Genomic DNA, 25,702 nt, shown 5'->3' on the forward strand with positions numbered 1-25,702 from the left:
ACATCAATTCCCCCACAGAACAGATTCTCACAGGTGAAAGTGTGTTTTAGAAAAGAGACCTTCTTTAAGGTCATCCACTGGGCCAGTAGATACTCCTTCAAATGAAGATGGCCTGATATTTTGTGGTCTCAACTTGCCTGGGTTCCATATGATTTCTGTTGCCTTAATGACAAGGTAGGTGAGGGGACTGAATTTTAAGTCTCTTCCCAAAAGTCAAATTCTTGCTGGAGTAATATAATTTTCCAACATGGAATATTCTAAAACACCCCACATAGTTTTTGGTACACAGTAACTAGTTAATATGAGCCAAAGGCCACTTCAAAACACAAGTTCCTCACATGTTCTGAGCACTGCTGGGGAAATAGAGGAATAGGTGCATTTTCAATATAACATGGTTTGGAAATTTTAGAAAATTTTCTTAAGCAATGGTCCCAGTACTAGTAGGTACTAACATTTATTTGGTACAACATGCTTTCTCCTGTGTAGTCCTCAAGAGGCCCCTTGACTCTGTGCCACCATTATCCTTGCTGTGGGTGAGAATGCTCCAGGCCCAGAGATGGAATGGCCTGTCGCCAGGCACATTTGTCAGGGCAGGGGAGCAGGGTGAGAGCTGGCAGGCATGGCCCTCTGCAGATGTCTCTACATGCTGCTGGCCTCAGAGCTCACCATGCTAGTTCCATAGCTGAGCTGCTTCCTGGACCACTGTCCTCATCTCCTCCTGGCAAAGTGAGGTTTGAGCAATGGTACAGCCTTCTGAGGGTTACTGAGCTATCTATGTGACAGTGCTTCATGAGGGGAAGGGCTGTGTAGGTTTTAATGACCGATTTTCCACCTGCTTCCATCATGAGGCATTTGTGCCCATGATGGGCTGGGGAGAGGATAGGAGCCTGGAGCAGACCCTCATGCCCTCTCCCTGTGGTGCTATCCACAGGTTGTCTTCTTGGGCTTTAGAAAGGCCCATTTGGTGAGGCCATTGCTTCTCAGGACAGGCAGCCAGAACCTGTGATGTGCTCTGGGAAGGTCACACGGCCGATGGCCCCGGTGTCAGCAGCAGTGAATCCTGAAGTGTGTGATACCCATTAGCTTCAGGACAAGGGCCCTCTTGGGCTGGGGACCTCTGCTCCTTATTCTAAAGCTTTCTGCAGGCTGAATCCTACCCTGCAACAAGAAATAGACAGTGTTTAAAGTGTTAAATTTGCCTTTAATGACTGGTCATTAAAATTGGGTGGAGGAGCGAGAGCCTGTGAGACAGTGTTGATCCTGGCGGAGACACCATGTAGACGTTTCTTTTCTAATCCTTCCACCTTGGGGACATGGTGAGGTCTCTGGCTTGGTTCTGAGCTGATGCTGGAGCACAGTCTGGGTGTGGGGTACGTACAGTTCAGCACTTGTGTGAGGTGGGTGTGGAAGACAAGCACCACATCTGCAGTGTCCCCAGCTGTACATCAAGAGTGAATTCCACTGTAACTTGAAAGAATAAAATAAAGAAAAAAATCAGGAACTGACAATAGCCATAATTTTCAGGAGTAAGAGAAAGTTTTGCTTTTTTTAGAACAGTGGTTCTGGAAGTGTGGTGTGGGACTCTTTGGGAGGTTTTGAAAATCAAAATTCTTTTCACAGTAATGCTGACATTTAAAATTTTCATTCTCTCCCACTGAACAGAAGTGGGACCGGAACCATGGCACCATCACAGGGTAAACGCAGGAGGTGGCTGAAATTCCAGCCGCCTTCCATTAAGGAGGCTTTAAAGAGATTTACAAAAATAGAAAAGACTACCACTGTTCTCACAGAAAGTGTTTTTCTCTTTTGCCTTGGAAAATAGATATTTTCATATGGTAACTTATAGTGGATATATTACTATGTATGATAACCTATAGCGGATTTTTATTGGTACTTTTAAGTAAGTTAATACTGTATATTGAAAAAGTTCTCTAGTTTTCAATAATGCTAATTGCACACAAGTAAAACCCTCCTATTCCAAAGCTCTTCAGGGTCCTCAATGATTTTACAGAGGGCAGCAGAGTTCAGAGGAACTGATGGTTGAAAGGGTTAACTTTCTGTCCCTGGTAGGCCATGCGAGGCCTGGCTTTATGAATAGAAATGCAGCTGGCTCTGCCAGTCCTGGTGCACCAGAACACAATCTCTGAGCTCATCTTGCAGACAGTTTATGTCATCAGCCCTCAGAAATGAACCTTCTGCCTCACCACCCAACGAGGAGCCAGAGTCTGACCTAGGAGATGTAGGCATGTATGGGTAAGATATCCTCTGCCTGGGCCTATTACCATTCACTTTCCCAATACTTAGAGTCTCCTAAACTTATTTAACAAAAGAATTATGCCTAAGACTTTAAGCACAAACTTAAGGAAGCCTACAGAGAAATGATTAAACTGTGAATGTCCTGGTACAAATGTGAATAATTATACATTAACACCCTTTACCATTCAAATAATTGTCATTCAGCTCAAATTGTGTGACTGACTTGAACAGGGGTTAATAGTTTCAGAACAATAGCAGAAATACACTGTGTAAAAAAAAAGTCTGAGGTGGGGAGGGGGAGAACAAGGAGGAGAGCAAGTGCTCAAGAAGGTAAGAAGGTGGACCCCAGTGTGGTTACTGTATCACTGAGGTTAACTGTACAAAGAAGGGAAATCAAACTAAGTCTAGGGTTTCTGGGGCTAATTCCACGTTATATCCTTGCCTCCTGCATGCATATGTGTCGCACACGGGTTCTACTCCACAGCATGTGGCTCCTCTCCCTTCCTATAGAAACACTCAGCCTCAGAAGACACGTAATGCTCTGAGCCCTGAACTGGCTGCTCCAAGGAAGGAACAAACCTCCCTTGATATGCTCCCCACTCTTGGAGATAGTGTCCCTAACCATGTCATCAAAACAGCACCAAATATCTGACTGCAAATGACAATACCAAGATGTGCAAAACAATGTTTCCCTCCCCTGGCAACCTTCACTCTGCCCAGAGCCGGTAACACCAAACCTTGTCTTCCTTTGCTGCCTTCAGTGCACCAGCAGAACAGGCACCAGCAGTGACTGAATTTCCAACTTGTGCCATTTCATAATAAATACACCAATGGTCTTAATAACACATCAGTGCACCAAAAGAACCTACATATGTGACCTAGCCTGAGTTCCACACATTCTATCAGAAATCTGGAAGCCTCCCTCAGCCTCCCTTTTCCTTTACCCAGGAGGGGGAGACCTTGCCAGCTTCATGAACAGACATTTCATACTATAGCTGCAAATCTAAAAATAAGCTCCTTCCCAAACTGGGACAGTGCCCAAGCCACCCTCCTGGCCCCGCATGCAGACACCTCACAGTCAGCGTCACCTGACTTAATTTCCGGGAACACTGACAAACCTAGAGGGGTGGGTTGCCTAACTGGTCCCCACCCAGGCAGCTTCTTGAGCTTGTCTGAAACAGCCCTGAGGTGTGCTGAATAATTTTTCATTGATAATCATGCTGCCATTGCCATTAGCTAACTTTTGAGGACCAACCCAATGGAAAGAAGGTGGGCCCTTAATTTCTTAATGAATTATTCTTTACCATAGGATGGGGATTACACCATGGAGAAGGCATATCATTACTGACAGAGCTGTCAGAAGGACAGGCAAAAGGAAAACTGGCAAGCTTTAATTTCTCTGCAGAGAAATGAGGGACTCTTTGGGGATTAATCTCAGTATCAACATTGAGCCTTTGCCTCAGGGCAGCTGAGGAATTCAAAAGAAGTTGTGACTGAATTTTGAGTGATGGAATCTAGCTCAAATTGTGCAGCTGACTTTGGTTTCTCACCTATTTAAATGAGGACAAGGCTGTGCAGGTGTGTGAAGGGGAGTATGGCAGGGCAGGTATCCAGTACCACTGGCAGGGGACAGGGCAGCAGGCAGGCAAGGCGGGAGGGGCCTACACAGATGTGAGGCTATACTGAGAAAGTCCTGAGTGGAAGAGGAGATGGGCAGGTACACACTGTGATCTGCTGCACAGCCCAGGGGTTCAGGTCCTTTCTCTTTCCAAGGACTGAGGCTGAGTCACAGAGAAGGCTGTGGGCAGATGGCACCTCTGGTCCCTTAATGTTTATACTAGGTAGCACATCCATTCCCTGAAGTCGGCCCTCATCCCACTGCAGAGGGTGAGCTGAGGGGCTCTCCTTCCCCGTCGAGTCAAGGAGCTTGAAGACTGTACCCTCCACCTGATGGAGTCGCAAGGCTGCTGTGACTAGCCCATTGCTGCTGCCAGAGAAAAAGGGACAGAGTCTGGTCTCCCCTTGCCATACCAGCAGCAATGGGGGATCATGAGCAGGATATCCTTGGCAGGGCTATCTTCCTTTGACATGGGGGAAAAAGACCCAGTGTGGGCATGTTCAGATTTATTGATCAGTTATTATTTATTGATCATTTATTATTCATTTGTTTCTCATTTATTCAACAAATTTCAAAAAACATGAATGCCAACCTCTGTAGCAGGTGCTGTTGGGGAACTGCTGATGTTTGTGGAGGTAGGAATGCTGTGGGGTGTTGATGCTCAACACTCATCACAACTGAATTACCTAACACCAGGAAAGCAGGATGTACGTATGATGCGGACCATGGTTACAGAAGACTTCTGAGCAGCTGATGTTAGAACTGAGACTTGCAGGTGGGCAGGGAGGGAAAGGAAGAAGGGGCTTCTTAAGAGGCAAAGGAGCCAGGTAGAGGGGTGGAGGCAAAGGAGCAGGTGAGATCCAGGAGAGAAGAGACCCTGCATCTTATCTTGACAGTCCCAGGAGAGGATGCAGAGTCTAAAGGGGGGATGAACTTAAGCCACAGAGAGAAAAACATTTTACGTTCAAAATCCCCTGAACTCCCTGAAGGTGACCATCATCATCTGGGAAGCCTGCCTGCCTAGCGCGGTGTTGTGGGGGATGATCCCTTATCCTGTGTCCCCTGGCCATACCACAGTGGCACTGGCCACGAGACCTACCTGTTCCCTAGGACTCCCCAAGGCCATTTCTGGATGTGCTATCCTGGCCAGGAAAGCCAGTGTATAATAAAGCCTTCTGTTAGCCTTTTTTCTCACTCATTTTTATGGGTCTTTCAATCTCTTCTATACAACCGAACCCACAATCTCTGCTCCTCTAATCCTAACCTTCTCATGTCTGTCTTTATTCTCAAGTGACCATACTGGAATCCCCAACTGCTGTTTGGATTGGAAGTGCCTCCAAAGTCTCATGTATTAAAGCCTTGGTCCCCAACCTGTGACCTGCTGGGAGGTTGTGGAACTTTTAGGAAGCAGGGCCTAATGGGAGATGTTAGGTCACTGTAGACATGTCCCTGAAGCAAAGATATTGGAACCCTAACCCTTTCCTTCCCTTTCTCTTTTTCTCCCTCTCCCTCTCTTTTTCTCTCTCGGTGCATCCCAGCTGTCATGAAGTGAGCGGCCTCCTCTACTCCAGGCTCTTGCCTGATATACTGTGCTGTCACAGGCCCAAAGCTGCAGGACCAAATGACCATGGATTGAAACTTCTTTAAATGTGAATTAAATGTACCTTTTCTCCTTACAAGTTATCTCAGATACTGTCAAAGTGATGGAAAGGTGATTAACCCATCACCTTTATGCCATCCTTGGCCCAAGCCTTACCTCAAATCTTACAAGTTCCAGCTGCTTCATTTAGCCTGAGCCTGAGCCAGGGCACAGGTCTATGGGACACATGATGCTTCTGTTCACAAACTGGTTGTGTGCAGGGAGGTAAATTTCAACATAAGACCTGGTATTGGTGGGAAGATGAGGTAGTGTTTCAGCTACAAAGAAACTGTGACCAGAAGCTACAATAAACTACAGTTAAGTCAGTGACAGGGAAGGCTGAATCCTGCATCATGGGGCCCTGGCAATGTATTTTACTTAAGGACTACACAGGGTAGGTTCACAAGCTTCTTAATGCTAAGGAAAAAGTAGAAATATGTAGATGTGAGTGTGAGGTGTCACCTAGTCTGATGTCAGTACCAGGCCCAGGAGCAGGCAGCCTAGGGCACATTCAGACCTACAGAGAAGTGGGGCAGATGCTCAGCCATGGGGCAACACTTTTGCAGGGCCAATGGTTGTGCTGGGACAACAGTCATGTCTGTGCTCACATTCCAAACAACAACCACCAAGAACAGTGGGCAGGACACCTTTTTATGGGCAGGAATACTGTTGATTTGACATTCAGATTAAGGAATTTCTGGGTTCCATAAGAGGCTGAGGAAACATTAAATAAAGCACTGTCATACTCTGGGAGGCCGGGGTAGGAAGATTACAAACTCAAGCCCAGTCTGGGCAACTTAGTGACTTAGCAAGATCATGTCTCAAAATAAATAAAGGTTGGGGAAGATCCTGGCTTCAACTCCAAGTACTGAAAAATAAAAACAAATAAAACCATCCAAACCACTATCATTAGATGCCTGCCTTAGTTACTCAACTCACAGCTACTGCCAAGGAACCTGGCTCAGGGCACCAGGCAGGGGACTGAGGATGTGTTCTCCATGGGTCCTCCAGCAGGGGACACAGCTGTGGTAGGGACCACCAGATGCCAGTGTTAATATGAGATGGGGACTTTCCCCCATACCCCTTGCTAGATCACTGGCAGAGAAGGCCAAGGAGTGCAAAGGCCTGGCCCCAAGGCGCCCTTCACCTCATCCATGAGGCCAGTGTTGGGCAGTGGCATGGTGCAGAACCAGATGCAAATCCAATATGCACTGGTGTGCACCTTGGGCCCCTGCCCTTACCCTGACACCTATAGGCCTCTCACCTGATCCCCACCGGCTCCTCCTCAAGTCTCCATTCATGCAGCAGAGATGTGACTGCCTGCTGCCTGGGCAGGAGACCCAGGACTCACTTGGACTCTTATTCCACCTGTGTCCCCCAAGTCCTCTGGTTTCTACCTGGAGAGCATATCCTGTCACCACTGCCCATTATGGCCTGCTCTGCTTCCTCCTATGACAGCCTTCCTGGTGTTCTTCTTCCTCACCTGCTATCCAGCCAGTATCACCTGCAAAAAGTGCCTACCCAGCAATCTCACCCAGCCATGTGCCACACTGCCTCCTTCCCAGCATAACCTGTGTCATACACTTGGGACAGCCCTCACCAGGGCCTTCTCAGTTTGTTCCCCTCACCTGCTTTGTTCTAACCATCCTAGTTTTGTACTGTTTCCGAATATTTCATATTTTCTGGGATGGCTCAGCAAATTTACAAGTGTTTGGCTCGCTCCGGTGTATTAGTCAGCTTTCCCATTGCAGAGTAGGGGAATAGCACTATAGAGGAAGTCGCTAGGGACCAGATGTAGTACCCAAGTTCACAACTCCATGACCCACCAGACCCACCCAGAAATGTACTTTATTAGTCTCCTAAGTGACTTCCGAGCCAACTGAGCTGACAATTCCCTGGAAATTTTCCTCCTAGATTTTCATGTGGCTTGTGCTCTTCATTCTGGTCTTGGCCTAAATCATTTCCTTGAGACCTCCCCTGACCATCTGAAACAGGTGGGCCATTCCAAAGTCCCCTGTTTCCTTCGTTTCAGGGCCCTTCAGACTGATGGGATTACCTGTTGAGTGTTATCTGTCATCTTCAGAGGCACTCAAGCCCCACCCACATCACACTCCTTTTTCCTTGTATCTATGTCTTACTTACTTTCTTATTACTGAAATACAATACTCAACATCCATGAATTAAAAGAGGAAAGGTTTATTTTGTAGAGTTTTCAGTCTATACTTGGCTGTCTCCAAGGTGGGGCAGTATGGCAGGGGGGCATGGCAGAGGGAAACAGAGAGCAGAATCAAGGAAGAAGCAGGGAAGAGGCCATGCCCACAGTGACCCACCTCTTCTGGCCAGATTCCATCTAATAACAAGTTAGCTATAAGCCCCCACAATCCAATCACCTTCTAAAAGCCCCACCTATGAACACATGAGGCTCTGGGGGACAGCTTAGATATAAACCATAATAACCTACGACAAGGTTAGCAATGGTAGGTCCCTGTTACACACCTACTCAGCCAACACGAACACAGCATGCATAATTCAGTTAATGTCAATCTCCTTCCCACCAACTGTATCTTCAGGAAAGCAACTGACCGGAGCTCACAAGGGTTTGCTATGCACAGAGAGACAAAAGAAGCTGTATCTTCACCTGGCAATAGAGAGGTTGATTTTCAGTGTCTTTTCCTAAAATTTGTTTCCCAATAATAAAAGCCCATAATAATGAACTTCTTTCCTTCAACATTTTTCTACAAAAACTCCAAACATATAGAAGACTTCAAAGCATTTTACAATGAATACCAATATACTTACCATCCAGATTATACAAACAATATTTTATGCTTGTTTTACCTCTATCTAACCCCCAACTCTGTTTCTATCTTAATTTTTTTTTTGCTGTATTTCAAAATAAGCTGCAGACACCAGCATACTCTCCCTAAGAACATTAGCTCATATACCATTAAGAGTTCAATGTCAATTTACAGTTCTTTTTCCTTTTGAGGTAGAATTTATGTACAATGAAATGTACGTTCTTCAGTGCACTACTCGATGAGTTTTGACAAATACATATCACCTGTGTAACCCAAAATGTTAAGATTCACGCCAGAACATTCCCAAGTGCCTCCTTCCCAGTTAGTTGCCACCTGCACAACCCCAGAAGCAGTTATGCTTCTTAATTTTTTTCCGTCACAGATCTGTTTTGCCAATTGTGGAGCTTCAGGAAATAACGCTTCAGGAAGTAAGTGCTTTCCGTTGCTGGTTCCTCTGCTCACTGCAGCCGAGACTCATTCCTGTGGCTGTGTGTGTCTTCAGTCTACTCTTTCTTACTGTGAGGGATACAGACAGGGACACTGCTCCACAGGGAGATGCCTCCATTAATATATCCATTCTTCTACAGGCCTACATCTGGGCAATCCAAATTGCTGGCAACTACAAAGAAAGTCCTATGATCACTCTTGCATGTTTCCGTGGATCTAGGCTTTGCTTTCTTCTGGGTAAATACTTAAGAGTAGAGGTGACAGATAAGAGGGTATGGGTACATAGCTTTATAAGAACCTGCTAGACCTTTTATCAAAGCAGCTATAACATTTTACATCCCACTAACAGGTATGAGAGATCAGGATGCTCTATATTCTCATTGACATTGGTACTGTTAGCCTTTCTAACCTTAGTCAACCTGGGGTATATGTATACATCTTTCACTGTGGTTTTAATTTGCATTTCCCTAAAGACAGATGATGCTTAACACCTTTTCATATGTTTATGGGCCAATTCATACATAATACCTTTGTGAAGAGAGTATCTTTTGGCCAGGTATTTATTGGGTTGTCTGTCATTTTTATTATGGGCTTTTAGGAGTTTTAATATGCCCTACTTACAAGTCCTTTGTTAGAGAAATGTTTTACATGTATCTCTCACTCTGTGGCTTGCCTGTTCATTTTCTTACTGGTATCTTTTACTTTTAGTGATATTGAAATTCATCTTTCATGGTTACAAAAAATATCTGCCTACCCAAATCATAAAAATACTCTTCATGCTGTCTTCTAAAAGCCTTAAAGCTTCAGATTTATGTTTCAGTATATGCTATGTTTCAAATTAAGTTTTGTGTAGGGTGCGAGGCAGAGGTTAAGTGTTTTTTCAAGATGGGCATCCAGTTGTTTAACTATTATTTGTTGAAAGGACTTTACTTTCTTCATTGATCTACCTAGCATCTTTCTCAAAGATAAAGTGACTATAAATATATGGTTCTCAATTTTAAGTTTTGATTTATTTATTACAATGTCTTGATTACCATATATTTGTAGGAAGTTTTGAAATCAGATATTTAAGTCCTCCAACTTCATTCTTCTTTTTCAAGATTGCTTTATTCTAGGCCCTTTGCATTTCTATATAATTTTAAAATCAGTTGGGAATTTAAGAGCCTGACTGAACCAAAAACAAAGAGTGGAGAACTGACCTCTTTGCAGTATTGCCTCTTCCAGTGACCACAGTACATTCTCTTTATTTCTTAGCCCTGTTTTATACTCTTCAGTAGAGAGAGTTGTATATATTTTATTAATGTTAATGTTTTTAGCACTATGATAGAGGCAACTATTTTTTAAATTTACTTTTTAATTTCATTATATAAAATACAATTTATTTTTAAATATTAAAATTGTATCCTCAATCGTGTTAATCCATTTACTAGTTTAAACAATTATTTTCAAAAAATTTTGATATTATGTATAAATAATAATCTGAAAATAGACATCTGTATTTATATCCTTTTGACATGTATTCTTTTTAATTATTTTTTTTACATTTTGTATAATATTTTTTCTTTTAAACTATCTGTGACTTATAGAAAGAATACAGGAGGATCTGGCTTTTTTAACAAGTCTATCCCTTTTTTTTATTTGAATCTTAAGGACATTTACATTTAATGTAATTATCACTATGTTGGAATTAAATCTAACAACTTGCTATTTGTCTCATCTATTCTTTGCTCTCCCTTTCCTCTGCTTTCTCTTTGATTTGTTTTAAAAATTAGCATTCTGTTTAATCTTTTCTATTGGCCTATAAGCTAAATTTTGTTTTTTTAGTGGTATTCTAGGATTTTTAATATGCGTTCTTGATTTAGCAAAGTCTATCCTCAAATAATATTCTCCTTGCTCACAATAATGTAAGAAACATAACAATATATAAGTTTTCCAGTTCGATCTTTTATGCTGCTATATTTTCTCATATACAGAATACATTATTATTAATTTTACTATAAATGGTTCATCATCTTTTAAAGAAAATGAGAACAATGAAAAAATATTTGTCACCCTTGCCCACATATTTTCTGGGTGTAGTGATGTTCTCTCCTCTGGAACTGCTCAATGCACATCTCCAATCATTCCTTGGTCTCATGCGGCTTCCATGCACACATATGACTTAGTATTCTGCAACTGGCTCAAGGGAACTTCAACAAGATTTCTGAAATTCCTTCTCTGTACAACTCTCTCTTCGGCAGTACTCTGCCCAGATTCCAGGTAGTTGGGCCACTAGGACATACCACTAAAATATTTTCAGCATCATTAGTTTTGAAGGCAAAAACTGAGAAGAACCCAAGTGTCTATTAACAGAAGGACAAGAAACAAAGAAACACATTCATGGCATGAGATTTTGCACAGTAGTTATTATTAGTGAACCATCTCTACAAGATTCAAAATACCTAGTCCTATAAGCATACTGATTGAAAGAAGCAAGCCCAGGGAGATATGGGTATTAGATTCATTTAAAATGCAGGGCAGATGCTGGGGCAGGACTTTAGAGTCCTGGATTGGTTGGTGCATCTATGACCTGTCCATTATTATTTATACCTCGCAGTCCATTGTGATTATTCTTGTGTTTGAATATTTCATAGTAAGAATAATGAAATCAACTTGGCATCAGGTGCTCAGCAATTATTCTTAGTGAAGCTCGTAAAACTACTACAGTACTCTTGTCTTCTGATAAAAAAACCCCGATGTGGTAGGTACCTGTTCAGAAGACTTTCTCCCTTCCATCTGATGAGCAGAACAGTGGTTGTAGGGAATGAGACACCCATGCGCCTGGATCCCTGCTCTGAGGGATATGTGGGCAGGTGGGCTGACCTGTGCCCACACCCACTCTGGGCATGAATGTAGGCTCTGGGACCTTACACAATGTTCTGAAAGAGGCCTGATACTGTGTTTATTCCTACGTGTTGTCATATTCACAGGCACTTGCTATAAACCAGGCACTGGCCTGGTGCTTGGACGGAGAAGGAAGCCCTCCTGTCTGAGTTTCAGGAGTGCATCCTTGCTCACAGTACTCTCAGTGCCACCATGGTTCAGATTAGGTGACCTTCAGTTAAGTACTGTCTGTCCCTCCCTTACTGACCCTGGTAGAACTCACTTTGTCCACTGCACACTGAAGAATACCTCTAGGTACTCAGGAACCACTTACGAAGGAATGAATAAAAGTCCTAAGAGCCAGGTGCTGCCGGAGCAGAGGTGAGCTATCTTGAGCCAGGAGGGATGAGCCCCACACCGACATGCTCACACACGGTGGCCTGCTTGTATGGGCTCATGTGAGTCAGAAGTACCTTCAATCAGCTATTAGAACTTAGTAGTGAGTAGGTAGGAGAAATGATAGGTTAATAAATGTCATTTCTCTAATTAAAATACTAACTAGCTCCATTAGTTTCAGGTGAGAAATACTACAAAGAAAAAGATTCTCTCTGGATAGCTGAGGGTTTGTGGCAGCCACACTGTCTACAACCCATGATGTAGGGCAGGCACAAGAAGGACCTCGGGGATATGTTCTTCATAAGGTCGCTGAATGAAGAGAACAGTACTTCAGAACAATGGTCTGAGTCTCCTCTGAGTTCGCAGATGGGGCACAGTCCCTTGCTGAGAGTCACTAGCTTCTGTTGGGATTTTGGAGAAAATAAGTCTCCATGAAATAAGCAAGTCCTTTTTGTGCTAAGTCTTTGGTGGCCTAACTTCATCCTCATGATAATTTTATACATCATTACTATTATCCCCTTTTGGGAAATCAGAGGCATAGAAAGGGGGCTAAGGGCCAAACTGTGTTCCACTAAAATTCATAAATGTTTAAGTAGTCCTAACTCGTAGTACCTCAGAATGTGACTGTATTTGGAGAGAGAGCTTTTAGAGAGGACACACACACACATATGAGCTGAGAGACCCCAGGATGAGAAAAGGCCATGTGAGGACACAGTAAGAAGGCAGTCATCTGCAAGCCAAGGGGAGATGCGTTAGAGGAAACCAATGCTGCCAACATCTTGACCTTGAACTCAGGCTCCAGAGCCATAAGAAATATCTACTGTTTAAGCCCCCCAGTCTGTGGCACTTTATTATGGCAGCCGAAACAGACCAGTACAAGGGGTGAGAATGCTTCCCCAAGTCATTCAGCCACTTGTGAACGGTGCCATCACCTACATCACATACCAGGCAGTGAGAGAGTGGCAGCTTCACCAGACATTCCCAGGCTCAGATAGATTGGGCACACCACCCTATTCCCCTGATACAAAAGTAGGGGGTACCCAGTGTCACAGGAGTCAGCCCCCAGACACCTTGGGAAGACACCAGCTAGAAAAGATCCAAGGAAAGGGCTGCCTTTGTCTCTTCAAATCCTGGAAGAGCCAGACTGTGTCTACCTTAAGGTGAGAATGTGATGAATAAAAAACTGGAAGACAAAACAAACACTCCTGGGTCAGCTATAGGGGGAGGGGAAAGTGCCCTAGAAAACAGACAGCGAGCAGGGCTTGGGTTTGGGCCCACCCGGGTTTGGGCCCACCCTTAATCTCAGGATAGGCAGCTGTTGTTGCTCTACCCCTGGTGGTGCTACTCTTGAATTCCTTTCACCTTGGTTTACTTAATTACAGCTCGGACTGGGATGTTGGATTCCAAGGGGCTCTGATGAAAGGCCCAGCCCAGCCTAAAGAATCCACAGCCTTCTCAGCTGCAACTCCCAGATCAGAGCCCAGTGCTCCCTGAGTGTTCTCAGCAGCTAGAGCCCAGAAGACTACTTTGGCTATGTAGCTGTGGTCAAGGAAATTAAATATATTTTGTAGGGACCAGGAGTCCTGGCCTTAAACCAAGACCTCATTCCAGAGGCCAAACCAAAGTCAAGTGTCCTACACTGGGGTCGTGCTGTGGTCAACCAGGTCAGTCAGCTGACATAGAGCTCTGTGAGTCTCCATCACTGCACGTGGGTTTGCATGGTAATATCTTGAAGAGCAAAGCAAGGCTGTTTTTTCCTTGTCCTTGTGGTCACCCCCAGGGCAGAGCCAGGCAGGAGCTGGGAGCAGTATTAACCCTAACTCCAAGAGATTGGCTTTTAAGTACAAATTGGGCCATTAAAATATTTAAATGCATTAGCTTTAATACAAATAAACAGTACAATGAGATGTTGAAAACAAATCATGTCTTCTAGAAAGGGAACAGGCACCACTCCTCTCACTGTCCCCAGGTGAAGGCTTGGTCCCCAGCCAGGTGTTCAGCTCTGAGACGCCATGGCCAGCCATACGTGGGTCTAAGACGTAGGGTGTAATGCACATCAAAAGGTGTTAATGGTTTCAATATTTATCTGCTGCAGGGAAGCACTCTTAAAAAGAAGACAGAAAAAAATTCTGCTAATGGCTGTGTCTTTGCCATTAAAATGAAAAGCTTAATGCATCTTATAATCAGAGGACAATTTGCAAATCATTAAGAGAAATGTAAAATTCCATTAAAATACAAATCAAGAGACTCTCCCTGGACTAATAATCTTTTTGATATTATTTTGCATTTCACTATTTCTGTTCCAATACCCAGGCCCCACAAATGATCAGCTCCTGAGCATGCTATTTACCACAGCCTACTTCTTTAACGAGAGACCGAGAGTAGGGTAATCTGCTATTCAGAGCAGGTACTAATGAAGAATTCCATATATTCTGAAATTTAATTAAAACCCCAAAGATTTCAAATTAGATGCAATTTGAAATGCCTGGGGCAGAAATACATGCACTTGCGTGGCAAGGGTATCACACTGAAAGTTGATACCGTAATTGGTCTTGATGTATTTTTGTGTTGCCGGGCTGAAGCACAGAACTCATAACCATATAAAAATTCTCTGTAGATTACCTGCTCATTGAAAATGCCATCACTCAGGTAGTCCTCTACTAAATTACCATGCTACTAAAATGCACAAAGTGATTCGCAGAGTATAGTGGCACAGCTGGTCGACGCTGCCAATGAGTTATGCATGCGTCAACGCCGCCTTTTTTCTTAGTAAAATATGCTCAGTTGAATATTAAAATATAATTGGCATTCAACCTAAGTAGCTTAAACCATTTTGTTATCTTCTTTTAAACCGATTTGGCTCCTCCACAGTTATTTTCAAGGATGCGATTCACAAACTAATGATACCATCATATTCAGCTAGATTTGTGCTGTTTTACATTTGTTATAAATAGGTATGGTTTCTACAGCTTCTAGGGATGGCCTTTAATATTAGCTGCTCTTGAACATCAAAGGCCCAATTCTTGGGGAAAAAAAGTGGGAATATGCCATTTATGTTGGTTCTTGCATATTTTATTCTGAAAAGAGGAAGAGATGAGAATTTCTATGAAAAGTGTGTCTCGGCCATAGTAAGTCATTCTGTCGCCACAGCTCAGTTGTTAGGTCTTCATAAAGCTAAGAAAAGGCTGAAGAGAAAAAAAATCACACTGTTTAGGGAGGATCTGATGAGTGTGGTTGAGGAAGGAACACACTTGGTTTTAGAAAAGCAGACAGTTTATGTGCACATGCACATACACACAAGTTTATAAATGGGTATTGTTTTCTAAACAATATGTGTTTTATATTAATAGCAGTAGCCAAGACAAGAAAGAATAATTGCCATAGTAACAGATACACCGTATATATTTATCCTGGCTGGGGGCAGGGCTCACCTGAAATACTACTTACCAAACATTACAAATGCCTGCCTTAATATTTGGGGTGTTAGAAAAAAAACCTGATCTGAGCTTAACTAAATGAAGTATTTAGGAGTATTTAAAAGAGATGTCCTTTTACTCTTATATTCCAATTTTCTCCTTCAGAGGTAGTTTACTCTGTGCATAAAAACATGACACAGGGCTGGACACATCCCTGCTGAGCCTCCAGGAGGTCCTCTGTCCTGGAGAATCTCCCATCTCCATTTCCACGCAGCCTGCCAGCCACACTGGTAGCCACGGGCCTCTGAAAGAGATGATTTTCTTTCATGTAAATATTTGAGCTTTCATTCTGCCACAAGAAACACAACCTTCAGGACTGAAACTTATAAATCTTTCATTTCAAATCAGTGTGAACATAAGGGTTGTAGTTAAAAAATCATGTGTGAAAGCACTTAAATTAAGTAATAGTTTTTACACTTTCGGCTCCTGTAGTCAATAATTTTCTGATAATACTACCATTAATTTTATGCCAACATTTAACATATTAATAACTTATAGTCTAATTCTGTGGATTTTATAATATAATTTATCCATAAATATCTGCAGTAGAGATAATTCTATTATTTCTAGAATGATTAAAAAATGTACCAACATCTGTAAAATGTGACGTACAATATTTTATGATAAAATATATTAATGTAAACATTCTCTTTGAAAGTAGAACATATTTATGAAATGAATACAGTGTGAATAAAAAATTTAAAATATATTTAAAACAGACTTGATAGAAAATTCCTGTTTTTCAGACCCCTTCTCAAATTTGAAATCACTGAAGACAGTGGTGACGCAAATTAGATTTTCTCATTGAGATACCTGATGCCCTCCTACTGTGTGAGGGAAGTCTGTCCCAGGCCCTGTAGTGGGAACCTGCAGACGATCCTTCTAAAATATCATTATTAAGGGTGACTTATTTTAATAGAAAACTTCATGGATTTACTGTTTAATTACTAAGCTAGAAGTAAGTTATATTTTAGTGTATTTTTCCATAAAAAACAGCATTCCATAAAACAGCATTTCCATAAAAACAAATTTTGCAATAGAGGCCCTACTTATCTCCAGGGTTTGCACGCAGCCAACTTTCACATTGTCCCGGTGGCTTACTGTCAAGCTGGGGTAGATTGTACCGTGCAACTCCAGAAGCCTAGAGGGAAGGCATTCTCCAGCTCACTTTCCTTGAATTCATTGAAACCTCAAGGCTCTGACTGCCTCTTAGACTCAGGATGAAACTCTGAGGTAACTAGGCTTCATTGTGCCTTGGTTAACTGCTGATGAGTCAGAGAGTTCTCTGCATAGGGACACCATGAATTTCTTGGGGTCTGGCAGGCCATGGTTCTGCTCCAGCCACTACCAGAAGACCCTGAGCAGTGACTCCCACAGAAGGGAGGTGAGCATTTCACTACATTTTCTCCCAGGCAAGTGTAAGGTGTAAGTATTCAAACTATCAGTCATCTCAGGACTCAGTCTACCTTAGGCAGGATTAGTCCACATCTAGTACTAGATACTTCCCTTCTACTGGCCACTTCCATTGCTCACAGTTCTTCAGAAGAATCTATCATGTCACTTCTCTGGCTGTTTTAATGAAGAGACACAGTTTGACTAAAAGCATCCAGAGACCCCCTGAAGGTTCTGGTTGGCTTTGCTGATGCTCTCCTGGAGTCTCCTGGCCAGGATCTTTAGACACCCTGGGGGATCTTCCCAAGTGCTTCAACAACTTGGTAGTGGAGTTGTTCACATGCAGCAGGATTGGCTCAGCCTTCCCAAGTCAAGAAGATAAATTGTGCATGGGTTCTCCCACCCTTTGGCTCAGCTATGTGCAAATTCCTAGATCAGATACATACGCAGACATAACCCAGAACTTAAGCTGTCAACACAAAATAGCAAAACACTCGTTAAATGTGCATAGTTATATATTTCAAAACAAAACTAATTATTAGGAATGGTAAACTCAGCAAAAGTACTCATAAGAGCTGGATCTTTTCTCTTTTTTTATGGTGCTGGGGATCAAACCCAGGGTCTGTGGATGTTAGGCAAGAACTCTACCCCTGAGCTACATCCTAGGCCTGGGTCTATTTAATAAGGTGCTTTACAGCAATTCTCAAAATAGGGTATGTGTGTTTGTCTAGGCTAAGACTTTGGTATGTCTTGGGGAAGGGTGAGAAGTATGGAAATTGGTAGGTAGGCATAATCTGGACAAGATTTCTAGAGGATTCTGATATATAACCACCACCCCACAAAGGGATTGATACACAAGAACAATTAAAAAAGCTGTTTGCTTGAGTGAATCACAGTTGAAACTTTGTTCTCCTAGTCCAAGATGTTACATAGTATAAAGAAAAGAACAAGTGCTCATGGCATTTGCCAGGTAGCAGCCACCTTAAAAACTAAGAAATGATGAACTAAGACATGATCTGAGTCTCAGGCTCTTTGGCCCATGAAATTCACCAATGTGCCAAGATGTAGCTGCTCAGTCAAGCTGAAAGAGGGGGAGCACTGGTGCAGGCGGAGGGTGGGTGTTCCCTGGGGCTGGCCTCATGTGTAGGGGTCAGAGGAAAGCAGGAGAGCTGGTACCTGTCAGGGGGTCTGTGGGGACCATGCAGGGACCCTCTGGGGATTCCCCCCAACCCCTCTGAGATGATGCTTCATGCTCAGTCTGCAAGCCCCAACCTGAAGAAATCCTTCACCAGGGGCCCAGCCTTTGGGAACATCTAGCATTTCTCTCTGCCAAAGGGCTGGAAATAACATGAACACTCTAGTGTGAACTGTGCAGTTGGCCGGAGAGGGGACAGGAGCTGTGTGGGGAGCTTCTTCCACCGGGAAGGGAACTGGCCCAGGGCTGGACCTCATGCACCGATGGGCTCCCTGAGGAAGCAGCTGCTCTTTGCTCAGTTTGTTTTGTTTTTGCTATCGGGCATCGAACTCACACATGATGAGCAAATCCCGTACCACCACTGAACTACCTCACTGGCTTCTCTCCTGCTCTAAAGCACAGAAACATCCTCAGTTTTACTCTCCATTAGGATAAGGACTGTGTTCCTGGCTGTGGCCTCCGCTACTAATTTAAGATATCTGAAAATGGTCCCGGCTACCTTCGCGCTCATGGGCCTCTTATGTGCCCCCTCCCCTGGTCCCCATTTTAATCTTGCTGGCCTCAGACCCAAGTTTCTACATTTGCTGTCCTGGAAAAGACACAGCAGCTCTGAGGTTGACTGAATTGCATTTCCACCAGCTGTTTCATTCCCACTTAATTTAAGTTCAGTGTTGTTAGCTTGTTTTAATCAATAAATGGGCACTGGAAAGAGGCTTATGAACCTTCCATCTCCACCAGGTAATATCTCAGCAAGGTCAACAAGTTTTATAAGCCCTTGTTTAAAATAAGGGAGAACAGTGCTGTTTTCTGAGCAGATCCTGTAAATGTACCCCCTATCTTTGCCATTATTCTCTCTTCACATCGATCATTTTGTTTCACTTTGTTTTGAAGTTCAGGGAAAAATAGCAGAGCAACATGTCTGCAAGTGTAAAGCCTGCACCCTACTGAGGCTCTACAGGGACGCTCAAGAGAAAATGCCCCTCCTAGCAGTGGCACCTCTGCAGACAAACTCAGGCTGGACAAGCAACTTGCACAGCATGTCTGAGAAACCTGACGGCTCTGGAAATTCACGTAGAGGCTTGAGTGCCCCTTTCCCATGAGATGGACATCACCTGGCACAGGGCAGATGCAGGTTGCCAAGGTACCAGAGCCAAGGCTGGCCCATTCAGCACAGCAGGGTGGTGGGTTCAAAAATCAACTCTTGTTTGGCTCTCAAAGGTGTATTTTTAAAGGGCTGGCTCCTCTAGGGACCCAGGGAGATGTCCCCCAACTTCTCTGCCCCTCCCTTGGTCATCATCTGCCTTCCGGGACTCTCATGGCCCCCACTGGAGGTACAGTGAGATTGTCTTCTGGGACATACTGGGAAATTAATTCACTCCCCAAAGAGCCTTTCCCGTAGCTCTCTGGCAGGCTTTTGTGAGAGGCCCTTTAGAAATGAGGGGTTCCATGGAGACGCACAAATACAAGAACGTGAATTCTTTCTGAGGCTCTGCAACACGAGTCACAACACTCATTTGTAGCCAGAGGTGTAGAAATGCAGATTTTATTGCTGCCATGCAACTGGATTTCATAGCTAAGCTAATAGCTATGACGAAGGAATTATTAAATTGTTAAATATTTCATTTATAAGGGAACATTGCAGTCACTTTAAAAGAAAAACTCAGAAGTCATCTGTTGAGAGTCATCCTCTGTGGGACAGCCCAGGAAGGACCAGCTGGCTCCACCATGTATCAGGCCACGATGGGTGGCCAGCATCCTGCCCCACCCTGGATGCCTGCTGATGCCTGGTAGTGGCAGAGAGGTTCAAACCGAGGCCCAAGTTCAGTGGCCTGGGGTCAGCAGCCCCACTCTATGTCCCCTGGGTGCTGTACCATCTAGCCACACCTGCTGGAAGGATCTCAGAGCCAAAGGGCTCAGACATGGGAGAGGGCAGAGCCTGGCCACACTCACTCTGCATCTCAAAGTCCACTCTGTTCCACAGGCCTGTGCTTCCAGAGCTCACTGCAAGAAAGTGCTCTGGGTAACAGCTAGTTTTCCTATTCGCACTACTCTCAACAAAGATCTCTAAGCCCACTGCAAGATGGAACTTGTACAAAGCAATTAACATTTTTAATACACGAAATATAAAGACATTAGGGAGACTTAAGAAAAAAGTTTAAGTAGTATTTCATGATGAAAGAAACAGTAAGTAAAGATGAAGTTCAAGAATAATGGTTTCATTAGATAAGCATTTGTTGGGGGAAAAATGAACACAAAGCTGACCTTCAGAAGAAATTTACAGGGAGAAAGTGGCCTCCTTAAAGCAATTCATTGTGCAATGAGACTGCTAGGTCTAAAGTAGTCAGAAAAGTGAGAATGATTTTCAGCATAATACTGAAATCTTTGGTACACTAGTATAGTAAACCAAAAGAAAAAAAACCACTTTTGACTAATATGACTAATATTATTGTAGGAAATGACCTGACTACTACTGAGTTAGCAATCTGACAGGAAAGTAGAGCACACTGTGTCCAACAGTTGGGTTCTGTTTGGATTCCTTCAATGGGAAGACAAGCCTTCACTTAGGGACTTCACCTTCCCTCTCCAGGGGCAACTGCATCTGCTGAGGCCCAGGAACAAGAGAGCTGCACAGACTCAACACTCCAGATGAGGAAGGGTAGCCTAACTGTCCCTTCCTATACAAATGCCCAGGTAACTGACTGTCACTCATCAATCTTTGGAAATTCTCTAAGGAAAGAAGTTGTGCCACCTGAAATTCTCTCTACCTGGTAATATTATTTTAACCTACAAAAACATCAAGTCCAAAGGGTTCAACTTAAAACATATTTTTTTGCTTGGCCTTGAAAAAACAAATAAATCAGAGCCAGGCATAATGGTGCATGCCTGTTAAGTCAGCCCTCTGGGAAGGTGCAGTAGGAGGATCAAAAGTTTGGGCCCAGCCTGGGCAACTTGATTTAGCGAGACCCCATCTCAAAAAAGGGGGCTGGGGACATAGCTCAGTGCAGAAGCCCTGAGTTCATTTCCCAGTACTACACACACACACACACACACACACACACACACACACACACACACACACACACATCAGGAATAGCACATTCATCTCATGGAAGGATCCAGAAAAGGAGAAGTAGACTCATGAAGAGGAAGGGAGGCCCTGAGCAGAACTGGCCATGCTGGGCATGAGGAAGGATGAGTGCCTGGCACCAATGGGTCATAAGAGCTGTAAGCTGGTCCTCTAGGAAGAAAAGGTCAATGTGCTGAAACTCAAGGATCAAGTCAATTATATTTATCTTTTGTAAACAGGTTGAAATGGATAGAACTGGTCTAAATCTGAAAAGAATATGATGAAAAATGATATATAAAATTATGTTAAACACATCTAAAAATGAAAATGCACAGAAAATGGAACTGGTTGAGGAAACATTCATTTCAAATGGGCCTGTTCTTCTCTACCTGCACCGAAGATTGATTCCTATGAACCCACAGCTTGCAGAGGGTGTTGAGATACTGGACGATCTTCCTTCTGAGGACTTTTCCTTCACTGCTGATGTCACTGGTGTTACAAAATGTAAACTGGACAAAGAGGATCCCCAACAAATGACAGAAAGACAAGGGGCATTAAACATCCGGAGGGAGTACCAATTAATTCTATGTTAGCACCAGCCATTACGTCCCTTCCTGAAACTGTAAAAGCCACACACCTGGTCTCTGCTCAGGAGTAAATGACTGTGCTAAATTAAAAAAGTTGGCTTGCACATACCTGGGCGTGAGAAATCCCATCCCCAGCAACATCCACTAACTGTGGCAGGTGGGCCTGGCCCAAGGGACTGCAGGCCACAGAAGTAAATACTCTGGGCCTGCACCTGCCTTGGAGCTCCCAGGGTACCAGGAGAAAGAAAGGCGTTACAGTCTGAGCTCTGCCCACCCCAAAACTGAGCCAGGGTCAACCTTGTCCCAGTAAGAAGTGCCTCCCTGCACTGCAGGGCAGGGGCAGCTGGATGGCTTTACCCAATCCCGATGGCACTATAGGGCTTCCTGGTCACTAAGACCCACCAGGACCTGCTGGCATGGAGACAGCCTGTGCGGATTGGTGTAGACTTCTGAGAGGGGGATGCAGGGCTAAAAGTGTTCTCATGAAGGGCTGGAATGTGCCTGAGGAGCCCCAGGGGCCAGTTCCCATTTCAGGGGCCAGCAAACACTGATGTGGGACAGCCATGAGGGCACAAAGTCTCAGCGCTGGTTTGAGGAGTAACTGATCATCCCATTATCATTGTCTTGGACTGAGACCAGCACAGAAGCTCATTGTCCAGGGCTGGCCGGCCTTAGGGCACATGACTCTCTGGATTCAGGAGGGGCCAGGCCATCACTCCATGAGCAGCACCACTGTCTGACTTGCCAGAACCCTAGCAATTTCCTTGCAATGTTGGCCTCTACATTTTTAAGTTATACAACAAATCTTAAATTTAGGGTTTCACAGGCTCATACCCTTCACACCATCCCATATATGATTATACAGATACTTCATGCCCTGTTTTGTAGAAGTTTTTTTTTTTTTTCTGTTCTGAGCTCTTAGGTCTCAGATGACTTGGGAGATTTAAAAAGAAGAGCCTGCTGAGCAGCTCTACCTTGCTCCTGGTAGGGCAGTAACCCCAAATGGAGACACTGGATAGAGGAATCAGCTGCTCTAAGGTTCCCAAGTCCTGCTTAAAAAACCGAACCCATCTCACTGCTTTGGACTACACAACTGCTATGTGGGGCAGATCAGATGTGCTCAACCAGTGGGCTCGAACTCTTGGGGATGGACACATGGTGGAGGTGCAGCAGGTAGGATGATATGCTGGGCAGGGGCATGGCAAGAGGGTGGGCAGTGCCCTTGTCTCTATGCCGCATAGATGATGGAGGTTCTTTGGATATGTGCAGTGTGGTGGAAACAGTAACCTACTCACCCCAGGGACCCCCACTTAGAAACTCTGTAGTCTCTGCTGAGAGAAACCTTTGAGACAGTTCTGTTTGACACAGGAGAGAATAAGGTGCTTGGTTCATTACAGCTGTATAGTTTCAGGGTATTTTGCACAAAAAAATGTTCCTGGTTTTATGCATTCAGTTTTCTGACCTTGTTAGTAAATTCAGGCATTAGTGTAACCTTGGGGGCTTCACTGAAAACTCCAAGTTTGTTTTTGCCGAAAATCTTAGCAGCATTTAGAATACCTTTAATTGTACTCACTAAGCACTATTTTGAAATTCAAGATTGCTTTAAATTTACCATATCTAAAATCTCAGGGTAATTTTTTTCCTTAAGGATATGTATATACCTACAAATATACATCTGAATATGAATATATATTCATTTACATTGAAATAATTATAAAAATCACTATGCAAAATACATTTCTGGTATGCATCTAAAATGATGTTAGCTGTTATAATTAATTTCTGTGTTGAGCAGATCCAAACAAAAGCTTTAAAAGAAATGCTAGGAAAATATCTTTAGGTTATCAGGGACTTTAAATGCCTTTAGCAATCTACATTTAAGCAACATCAATTTATCTTTTAAGAATATATTTAACTATGGTAAGTCTCTAAGCTTAAATTTATCTGAGAGGATATGAAGTCACTGCCTATGATGTAGCTGTCACCAAGTGAGTTTATGGAAGTGGCTAATTGTCCATGTACAAGTCTCATTTTCTGTGCTGTTGGCAGGCAGATAGTTTAAGTTAACAATAAGCTTATTGAAAAATTTACTGCTATTCAGATGTGTTCCTATTTAAACCTTTCAGCCAGCGAGAGTCAAGAGTCGATCTGCATGCATCATTTTTACTGCCTTTGCCAAGAATTATGTGACCACATGCCAAAACTAACACAACCACTTGGAATGGGCGGAGATCACGAGCTCTTGTCCTTCAGTTTGGCCACATGCTGCTTGTGTTTAGATGATGTGAAAATCGCAAGTTGGTGCAGTCAATAAATGAGCTATGATGTCAGTGATAGTTAATAAGCGAGGCTCACAAAAGGTTGCATGTGAAAAGCACAGTTACCAACCTTGCTGGAACACAGGATGGTGGAAAGCAGGCAAGGGGAGTCCTTTGATGGCCACAGGCTTGTGGAAATAGGCATCCAGCCAGGCTATGCACTGCATCAGGGGCTCTGTCATTCCTTCTGGACCGCTGAGAGCCTCAGGAACTGCTGGGGCCTCCACGGGGCTGCAAAAGTGATAACAGGAGCTTAGTAAACCTCTGCGTCCTGCCTCCACATGTGAAAAGCTAATGCCTACTGCATTTAGCTGGGGAACACTGCCAGCTACTCTCTGGATGTGTGTGTCCACTGGCTGTACAGCAGGCCTGAGAGCAGAAAGACAGACTGAAGGGGGCCAAGGAAGGAGGATGGTGTCACCTCATTTACTCTTTTTCTCTTCTGGCTTACAAACCATGGGAAAGGCCCAGAATGTGGGCTCTGTGAGGGATATGAAAGAACAAGAGAGATACACACTCAAATGACTGTGAGAGTGTGCTGCTGTTTAAGATTTATGGATGGCGTTCCTGTACCTAAAATCATCAAGTATTCCTCATCAAAAATTTCTCCAGAAATACTATCAAAGTAAGAGACTGTGCTGTACACATCCCACCACCTAGCCTGAATCCCAACAGTGAAGGGCACATCCCATGCTCTGGGTGGCATTGTGCTACACTTAGGGGAGTTTCTCAGAGCATGTCCTTCTGTGTGGCTGTCCAGGCCCAGTGAACACAGCTTTTCTAGTCTCCTTCTTAGACAGCTTCTGAGGCTCTTGTGAAAAGGTGGAAAAACTTTTGAGAGGCAGATGCAAGTGCTCCTTGAGCCTGTCAGCCCGGCCTTCCTTGGCCAACACCTCCCCAGGCATCCTTTAAGGGATAGTGTGTACACTTCCATCTATAGACACTGTGTCTTTACACATGACCCTTGTGAGCATCCTGGTGAAGAGAGGAGGTCTTTGTTCACCTGGAAATGTGACTCAGCACAGGTATGACAGGTAGTGGTGAAGTACCCCGGAGCACAGGCCTACCTGTGTATGAGGTAGGGCAACAGGTGACAGTAGAGCTAGTGTCCAGGATCACAGCTCTGGGCTGTAGGAGACCAGTGGTTCATCTCAGATTAGCCAGTATCAGAGGCTGGCTTGGAGAAGATGATGAAGCTAATATTGTATCTTAAGAGTAGGAGCTTGGATAGTATACAGAGCAGTTAGTCTTCACTTTTGTGTGAAGTGGAAACCAAGTTTGCACAAATCTGGAGAGTTAGAGGCACACAATGAAACTATATGCCTTTCTTCTAGTTACAAAAGTACACTCTTATGGTTAAACTACATTCAGAAAGGTAACAGTAGCTCACACACACAGCAACATACATTCTAAGGGTGTTAAAGGAGGCACAGGTTACACAAGCTCAAACACCCTTTGGGCAGGTCCATGTTGGCACTTTCTATCTCAGAATGATAAGTACATGTTCACCAGAATGAAGTTCTGCATTCCATCTGAGGGACAGGAAGTGAGTCAGAGAAGGGCATCTTTGCATGTAAACACCAAGGGTCCTCTGAAAGGTACCAGGGAATGGGTGGAGAGGGGAGCTGTAAACTCTCCAGGCAGGGACAGA

General features: G+C 43.8%; 1 protein-coding gene across 5 annotated transcripts in view; it reads right to left on the minus strand.

Annotated features, from left to right (window-relative positions):
- Mgmt (O-6-methylguanine-DNA methyltransferase) overlaps window positions 1-25,702 on the minus strand; it is a 332,622-nt gene that overhangs the window by 28,485 nt on the left and 278,435 nt on the right. For all 5 annotated transcript variants that reach the window (XM_004838727.4, XM_087185149.1, XM_004838728.3 and 2 more), the window contains exon 3: window positions 24,122-24,282. In XM_004838727.4, the coding sequence (XP_004838784.1) occupies window positions 24,122-24,282 (161 nt within the window). The remainder of the gene's footprint in view (window positions 1-24,121; window positions 24,283-25,702) is intronic.

This window comes from Heterocephalus glaber, unplaced genomic scaffold (genome assembly GCF_053883595.1).
Source record: "Heterocephalus glaber isolate CG9 unplaced genomic scaffold, H.glaber_assembly_v1.0 deba00001497, whole genome shotgun sequence".
Classification (NCBI taxonomy): Eukaryota; Metazoa; Chordata; class Mammalia; order Rodentia; family Bathyergidae; genus Heterocephalus; species Heterocephalus glaber.